The sequence below is a fragment of the Etheostoma spectabile genome, chromosome 8 (genome assembly GCF_008692095.1).
Source record: "Etheostoma spectabile isolate EspeVRDwgs_2016 chromosome 8, UIUC_Espe_1.0, whole genome shotgun sequence".
In the NCBI taxonomy this organism is placed as follows: domain Eukaryota; kingdom Metazoa; phylum Chordata; class Actinopteri; order Perciformes; family Percidae; genus Etheostoma; species Etheostoma spectabile.
Window position 1 is genome coordinate 150,047 of NC_045740.1, and position 8,949 is coordinate 158,995.

At 43.6% G+C, this 8,949-nt stretch overlaps 1 protein-coding gene across 1 annotated transcript; it reads right to left on the reverse strand.

Moving 5' to 3' along the window:
- Positions 1-838: 838 nt before the first annotated feature.
- On the reverse strand, positions 839-5,533 carry dact2 (dishevelled-binding antagonist of beta-catenin 2). Its single transcript, XM_032524211.1, has 4 exons — positions 5,258-5,533; positions 3,757-3,889; positions 3,348-3,623; positions 839-3,172 (listed from the first exon to the last, which is right to left on the reverse strand). The coding sequence occupies exons 1-4, from the start codon at positions 5,531-5,533 to the stop codon at positions 1,296-1,298; spliced, it is 2,562 nt and encodes an 853-aa protein (XP_032380102.1). The 3' UTR covers positions 839-1,295.
- Between the last annotated feature and the right edge of the window lie 3,416 nt (positions 5,534-8,949).

The following is an 8,949-nucleotide window of genomic DNA, read 5'->3' on the forward strand; positions in this document are numbered from 1 at the left end:
CGTAGAGGAGTAAATGGACTAATTGGTTCAACAGCTTGAATTGTCTGGCCCTGCACACCGCATATACACAGCGGTCAACGGTTGTCTCACTGACCCTAAATGTCTCTGCCACAACCCCGTATTCTGCACAGGTGGCCAGTTTATACAACACTACCTCTCTCCATTTAACTAAATAATTTAGCTTCTCAACACTTTGATTTAGCAAGACGATTTGCAATTAGTCTCACTTTGCCAGACCCTCCTCCAAAGCCCGCTGAAGGAGGATCTGGCTACTCCACAAAGCATTCGGGGATGGGAGGAAAACGTGCTATAATTAATGGCATTTCTTTAAACCAATCAGAATCATCACGTCGTATGAGAGAAAACTCAGATTGGACAGATAGTCTAGCTAGCTGTGTAAGTTTACCCTGCACAGATCTGAGGAGCAGTCAACAATAGTCCTCATAAATCCACCCAATATTTAAAATTCCAACACAAAGAAAGCGGAAGTAAATGGAAAATACATGCATCCGGCGGAATTTCCTGCGAGCAATGTCAAGGGTATTGACTAATTTACAATCAACAACCATGCGTAACATCAACTTGTGACGAAACTACACTTTGCGTAGTCTATTTTGTTTGCTTTAAACCAGTTGATGAAAATGCTTCTAATTTGCATTTTCTTTTTTGTGACATTTTTAAAGTTTGCTTAAAATTTGTTTGACAATTACATGGAAACATGACTACTACTGATGAAGAAAAGTTGGATGATATTAATACCAGAGCTCGTTAATCAGCTTATGGACCATGATGTCGTTAGCTGTCTAAAGATGGAATAAAAGTGAAGAATACATCCCAATATATATCAAATATGTTTATTCTAATAAGACAGGTATGGATAGTTATAATCAATGAGAAAAATGAAGAGAAAATTAATAGTTATTTGCAATAGAAAATGTAAAAAGATTGTTTTTATTTCTCAGGTACATACAATTATATGACAAAAAATGTCCATGAAATTGCCAAATACAGCCACATGCTATGATAAACTTTAATAACAGCATAAATATTTACAAATTAAGTGTTAGTGTAATAAATGGGTTATACATGCTTTAGTACCATGCGCCATTTTTACAGTTTCAGGTTCAACCATTGTAAATTCTTGCCATTTTCTGTAAGTTTAACAAAACAATCAGTGCACAGATGCAGTCCAGTTTAATTGCTGCTTTTCAGTGATGATTAGGGGGGGTTGAGCTCCAAGACCACAGCTCTCTGTGTTTTCCCTACAGTTCACACTCTGCCCAGGGGGAACTTTGCTACACAAGGGTCATGACCTTAAGGGAGGCCGGCTGGAATCGACGAATCTTTTTCTTCAGGGCTCGGGAAGCTTTGATGCGGCAGGCTGACGGCTCGGGGCGTGGGAGCTGCTGAAGGGGCTGTCCAGCTGCGGTGGGCCCCAGAGCGGCCTGAGCCCACACTAACCCTCTCTCCTCTTGGCTGTCCACCTGGTCCTCCTCGTCCAGGGAAAGGCTGCTGTCAGAGTCCGAGAAGGACTGGAAGCTCTGGCTGGACTCACTGTCTCCGAAGCGGTTGGTGGTGTTATCACTCATCTCCCCCTCGCTGCTTTCAGCAATGGTGGAGTGAAACAGTGAGGCGCATTCAGCCGAGTACTCAGACTCACATCTGGGTGGGTAGTTGCTGGACATGTGGAAGGCTGCTGGAGGGTATCTGGCATTTAGATTTTGTAAGAAAGAGTTGGAGGACATGGAGGATTGGAAGGAGCGAGGAGGTCCTATCCACTGGCCTGACTTGGCACTCATACTGCGGACCAACTGCATGCTCCCTGGTGCCTGAACATGGCGCTCTTTGGACCTCTGACGCTGAGCACATGAGACCTGGAACATCTCCACATCGGACGGCCATTTGGGAGCCCCCTCCCTTCTTTTCCTCTGCTCTACAGGCTGCTCATACTCCAGGCACTGCAGTCTGCGGCTTTTGCTTGACTTCGTAACAACAGGGATGGGATGTGGCTTGGGATGGGCCTTGTGGGTGTACATGAGTCCAGGGCTACAGTGGCTGGAGTCTGAGCCTGAGCCCTGTCTGCGCTCCTCTGTGTGACAGGTGGTACATTTCTGGATCACTTTTCCCGATCTTCTCTGTTCCCCCTTGGGTCCGCCACTAGCCTCTCTGGTCCTTTCCCCCGAGGAGTAGCCTTGTTGCTGCCTCATTGCTCGAGGTTTCTCGCTGCTTTTTCTTCTCAGTTTCACGGCTTTGGTTTTACGGTCTGCCTGTCTCACTTTGACCCTCTGAGATTCAGCAGGGACAAATTTGGCATGAACAAACTCTGGGGAAGCTCTGTGACCAGCATGAACCTCAACGCTTTGACTCTCCTCTGTGCTGGAGCTGTGGGCCATCACCGATCTTTGCCTATTGCTCTTCTTTTCTTGTGGCATTGACTCTGGATGATTCCCACATATAGTATTTGAATTGCCTTTTGCCTCACTAGCATATTCACCTTTATCATTCTTTCTCATGGATAAAGTGGAGACCTCATCAGAGCTGTACTCCCTCATGGCAGCAGGATAGGAGTATAGGTGTGAAACCTCTGGGGCTCTCACTGACTGATTGTGGGTTTTGTTATCTGCTTGCTCTTGGCTGGAGAATGTCATGCAGTGTCTCTTTGGGTCGCTATCAAGTGGGATAATGTTTGTGGTCTGGGCTGGAAGAGGCTGCAGCACAGACACCTCTTTCTGAGACCCGTGAGAAAACACAGTTAAAAGTTCAGTAGTAGGCCTGCTGGGATTGTCGCTGTGTTTCTGCAGAGTCTCTGTGCTCGTTTCACTCTGGATTTTGTTCAAGCTGCGCAGGAGGAGCTTGTCAATGTAACCCAGAGTCTTGGTCTCATAGCCCATTTGTGCTCTTTGGAGGGTGTCACCGTTCGTAGGGGGTCCTTGTCCCTCTAGAAGTCCAGGTGTGGCTGGATCGCCACCATGGAAAAAGATTGGGCTCTGGAGAGCCACAGCGTGCAGGGGGCTGGGGTAGTGGTACACCTCCATCCCGCTGCGGGACACCAGGTTGCTGTGGAACTTGGGATCCACTGTGGTGGTCTTCAGGTTTGAGCACATTGAGGGTTTCTTTGCATCAACAGATTTGCAGTAGATTGGTCCTTGAGCCATCATCTTATCAAGATCACCTGATTAAAACAAATACAACATAAAATACTGATTAACCTTTCAAATCCTAATCCACTGAAAAATAACATGGTATTATGCAAAATACATGTTGTAACAACAGTTGCAAGGTCCCCATGACAACATCACAGACTTAAAGCCAAGAGTCTGAAATTAGAGATTGAGAGATTTGGTTACCTGTTGACACAGGTCTTGGCCGTGCCTTTTCGCTGCTCGCTCGGATCCTGCTGCTGCCCAGGTGGAAGCCCGTGGCCCGCGGCGGGTTGGGCTGGGTAGTGCTCTCGTCAGCGGAACGCCGGCGACATACGTGTGATGGCGGGCTGATGTGGGAATTAGCAGGGCTCGTGGGAAGGAGGAGAAGGCTTGTCTGGGAGGATGACAGGCACTCGCTGTACACAGAGGTGCAGGAGTTGGACAGTGAGCAAGAGCCGCCATCGCTGAGCTCATAGAAGCCTGGAGAGAGAAGGAACAATTATGCGCATGAGTATTTTCTTGTATCGTGCGATTGGAAGCTTTGGTTGATGCTTGATATCCACCAAATATGTACAACTGCAGGGCTGTTTGTGCAAATGTTTTGCCTACACACCTGAACTTGGCCTGCTGTCACTCTCCAACTGCTCTGTGGAGGCCTTGCTCACATCCAGCTTCAACTCACTGATCTGTTGATCCAGCTGCTGCAAGTGAGTCTTTAGGCCTACATCCTGTTTCCGAAGACGAGACTGTAAAACAGACAACAAATAACATTTTAGTCCACACCCTTGGAAATATGTGTAATACAACCTGAACCAAAGGCCAAGTCTTATTCCGTTATCTAAGGAAAGGAGGGAGTTCAAGATTATGCAATAAATCTCTTCTCTTATACACATTTACAGAATACAATTACACAAAAAATGGAATCTTTGTACAGGTGATAATTCAACAGAAAACCCAGGACGATGGTTAACAAATGCTTTAATTACAATAAGACGGTGCCCGTTGTTCAGATAAAAGATGCTCTAATACAGCCATCAGAAAAACAAAGGTGACTCAGCTGTGGCTGATGATTAACCCCAGCAGGACATGGGGGAGCATGGAAGAAGCAGTGGTGGGTAACTCATTTCTCCCCCACAGCGAGGTCCTGGCCATTGTGTAAACTAATAGGAGGAAAGTTTGGGGGTTGGGATGAAGGACTGTTTGCTTTGCAGCTCAGGCTGGGCATTTACTGTTACAGTGGCTCTTAAAATGAGGTCTGGAGGTCACTGCCTGCAAAATTCATCATTTAATTCATGTTTCTTTTTCTTGTAAAACTGAGTTGGTTTGGTTAACTTCTATTGAAACTGTGGCACAAAAAAGAGTTCTTGGAAAGTGTTTTTTTGCCATTAGGTCTGTATATTTAGCTGTGGTGTTTTTAAAAGAAAATGGGGGTGTTGAGAGTCTGCAGTAGCTCCATTGTGCAACACAATTTAAAACATGTGTTGCCACAGAACTTTACAATGGGTCTTTCCAAGCTTTTGGCCCAGTTCTACTAAAAGTCAAGCATACACCGTAATCCCTGTAAACTGTTATAATAGCAGCCTACATGGAAAAAGCTTGTCATGGAAAACTCCACACAGCCAGCTGTCTCTAACACTCAGAGGCCTCTCATGTCTGACTGTCATTCCCAGCAAATGAACCACCTTTAAAAAAAACAATTTATCATTTTTTTTTATATTCCCTGGCATTAGTGGTTAATGATTGAAGTTTGCCCCCCTGCAGTCTGCACGTGCACTGCGTGCGCGCACACACACAACTCAAAGTCCTCTTGGTCCTGCGGTGAACCTTGATTTACGACACCCATCCTACTTCCTACCCCCAGCTGAGAGCATGAAAGTGTGTCTGCTAATAATTGAAGACGGAATGCACATGAGCATCAGCTGACTACAATATTCAAACGGACGACTTTATTCCAAGGACAATTAAAACAAGGGAACGAGAGCGTTAGTCCCATCGTAATAAATGAAATCTATAATAAAGGTAGCCTACATCTGTTATAGTGCATGCACATAATGTCTCAAGAAAGGTATTTTAATGATTCTGTTTTATGGCTTTTGATAGAAAGGGCTTCCTACCAGCTGTTGCTTCAGGGTTGTCAGGGTCGCCTCCAGCCGCTGTTCCTCAGCCCCCATCATCCGGGGAGTCTCCGGGCCTGCGTGGACAGCAGCGGGCGGCTCCTCTCGGTCCATGCGCAGCGCCCAGCTCACCATGTCGCTCTGCCTGTCCTTCAGCAGATGCAGCTCCTGCAGCCCGGCCAGAGCAGCCTGCAGCCTCTCCCCGACCCTGCTGCGGTCTATTCCCGCTGCGGCAGCGGTCATCATCCCTGCACTAGACCCCTTTCTGCTCAGCATGCTGGAGAGGGGCGTCCGGGCATATCCAGAAATAAGATGCTGTTGAAGAAACTTCCTTTGCTCAGGCTTCGTTAGTTACTCTTTCTGCTACTGCTGCTACTGCTGCTGCTGGGGACCTGTTTGGTTTTTAAACTACCTGTTAGAATAAATCTGGAGTTTAGAGGAGAGCCTGAGCTCCTCCCACAGACCAAACGGCCCTCCTCCCTATTGGCTGGCCACTGAGTCCCAATGAACATCTGGTCCTAATCCTCCCCATTCAAGTTCTCACTAGAGCTGCCCAGGCATGTACTGAGTTCATCTGCATAATACCACATGGTATGATGAGCATATTATTATGCTATTTACACTATTGTTGTGTGTCTGTCATTCTCACCAGTAGTAGGCTACCACAGAGATTTGTAAGTAAGTAAGTAAGTAAGATTTATTTATATAGCACCTTTCACAGATAAAAATCACAAAGTGCTTCACAGTAAAATGAGTACAATATAATGCAATAGACACTTAAAAACAATGGAAAACATAAAAACAAAACCATAAAAAAAAACATAAAAAACCCCCGTCTAACTAAAAGCCTGTTTGAACAGCAGCGTCTTGAGTTGCTTTTTAAAAGAATCAAAAGAATTAATACACCGTAAAAATGTTGGCAATGCATTCCACAGCCGAGGTGCCACTGCTTGGAATGAACGATCCCCTCTGGATTTAAAATGAGTGTGTGGAACAACTAACAATCTCTGACCTGATGACCTCAGACTACGGATCGGAGTATGAAGCTGAATCAACTCAGAGATGTAGTAAGGAACTTGACCATGCAGGGCTCTAAAAGTAAGAACCAGGATTTTAAATTGAATTCTATACTGGACTGGTAACCAGTGAAGTGCTGCTAAAACAGGTGTGATGTGTGCTCTTTTCTTAATGTGAGTTAAAAGCCTTGCAGCAGAGTTCTGAACAGCCTGGAGACGGTAAAGCTCCTTCTTGCTCAAACAAGTAAAAAGACTGTTACAGTAATCTAAGCGAGAGGAAATAAAAGCATGAATGATCATCTCTAACTCACCATTTGACACCAGTGCTCTTAATCAGTGCTGTGATCGACTGTAATGATTTCGGGAGTAAAAGGCAGGTCCTGCTCATAGGAAACACAATCACACACCAAATCAAAACACAATGCATTTACCTGAAAAAAAGGCATTTAAGCAGTACAATCCACATGTTTTGTGCAAGGACTGACCTTATACATATAGTTCTGTGCAAACTCACAGCTTTAGTTTACAACGAGCAGATCTATAGCACATACATTATTTTTTGGTTTATACAATATAACACAAACTAGTAGCAGTGTTTCTGTTTTGCTTTGGAAATAGAGACTTGAGAGAGAAAACAAAATACAGATGGATGTGGACAACTCGACCAGTGATAGATGAATGCCACCCCCTTGTGGTTGTAAAGAATACTACAATTTGTTGAGCTCAAAGGCTTTAACCCTCATGTTGTCCTCGGGTCAAATTTGACCCATTTTCATTTTTTTTATCACAAAAAATGGGCCTTTGAAATAAGCTGAAAACGTCAAGATTAGAAACATCAAATAACTTTGGAAAAAACATCAGAAAAGGCACATTGAAAGAGTGAAAGAAATGTCAGAAAATGCAATAATAGTGTAAACAAAATGGTTGATGGGAAGACAACACAAGGGTTAAGCCCCATGCTCGTGTCTCTCCTGTGCTGAGAAGTTTGCTACCTACAAATGATCTTAAAATTAAAGTATACATAAAGAGAGAGAGGCTTTACACAAATACTTAAAAACGTCTTTCAAAAAATTGTGAAGAAATAGCTAAATATAAGTGTTGTGGACAAAATGAGGAAATATGTACCTACAAAGACACCAATAAGCAATTGATGGAAAGATCTGATTGGATGATCTGATTGGATGTTGAAATTTAGGTTAATAGTGTCAACATTCAGAAATGCTCCGTAACAGCTCTGTGATGCTGGAGAAAGTGGAATGATGGAAAATGATTCCCATTTTTTGGAGGATTTCCATAATATTTTGGGGATTCTGGAAAAAATAAAAGCCCCTATATTGTAAAGTGTCCTTTTAATCAAAAGGCAGGTTGATGTGCTGTAAACATACTGTGAAAGCATCAAAACCCTCAATCCACAGAAAATTGCACCAAAACCGTGCCTGTAGGACTTCTGTATGTCACAACTGTACTGTAGAAAGTCATTCCCAGGCTGCAATGACGAACCTGAGAGTGCGGATGTGGAAGACCTGGAAACGCTGATCAATCAGAGCAGACTGGGCTTTTTTAAAGGAGGGTGTTTAATGAGACAGGCGCTAAAACGGAGCGTGTCATACACAGAATGCTGGCAGTATGAGAAAAACAACGTGGTTTTTGAAGATTAAAGCATGTAAACGTGTTGTGGTAGAAACCCAAAATACAAGTATGAACACGAAAATAAACATCATAGGAAGCTGAAAACAAACGCCATTTGATATCCCAATTATTTCAATGTATTTGTTACTGTGGTAATATGTGAAGATGTAAATGACAGAGACCAAAGATATATCCTATGCACATACTTTCAATGGTTTCTAGGAAACTATCAATTAGATGAAAGTACACTCAACAAATCTTAGTCAATGGACTCAATGCAAAACAACTCCACACAGTGAAACACATGACAGTACGCCTGCAAACGAAAATAAAGACTTTTCCACAACTTCACGGATATTGTGTTTGAGGCTACGAGTGCTTGAATGAAAGGACACTGACTGTACTTGAAAACTCAAGAATATCAACTGTTGTATCTAATCTTTAAAGTAAAGTCAGTAAAAAAAAGATGTCATTCATTTATTGGGGGCCGTACTAAAAAGTTTAATTAAATAATACAGAGAGGTATTCATTAAAGCAGTTCTAAAATCGGTTTCTTCAGTAATACCAGTCACGTTGGGAGAAGCTTATGATGTATACGCCTGACGATTATTGAGTCCTGTAATGTAGAATCAGTGAAACTATGTGTTGTTGAAGGGTTATGCTTTGTCATTTAGTCACCAACATCATACCTTATGAAATCATATCACTTCATTATTTTATCTCTGTTGTGCTCACAGTAATATGACTCACAGGCCCTGTGTTTCTCTTCTTTTCTTTTTCATTTGAGCTGAGGTCCATGTAGCTGAGACAAAGGAAGCACTTCTCATTGTCAGTAATCTGATAACAAATAAATAAGGGAATGATTGAGCCCACATCGCAGGCGAAGGAAGCGTGGGGTCGGCTACAGACCATCCACCTACTCTGCTGCTGTTCGCCCGTGGGGAGATTCTTTCATGCTGATATCTGCAGCCATCTTGAAGCTGGAGTTCAAAGGAAATACCAAAACGCCAGGAGGAGTCTACACCTGTGACACACACACACACACAC

Excerpts from the sequence above, each read along its gene's own strand:
- dact2 (XM_032524211.1), bottom strand. The coding sequence starts at position 5,533 with ATGCTGAGCAGAAAGGGGTCTAGTGCAGGGATGATGACCGCTGCCGCA. Across the intron at positions 3,890-5,257 it reads CAACCCTGAAGCAACAGCTG|TCTCGTCTTCGGAAACAGGA; the intron begins GTAGGAAGCCCT and ends TCTGTTTTACAG. Across the intron at positions 3,624-3,756 it reads TGACAGCAGGCCAAGTTCAG|GCTTCTATGAGCTCAGCGAT; the intron begins GTGTGTAGGCAA and ends TTCTCTCTCCAG.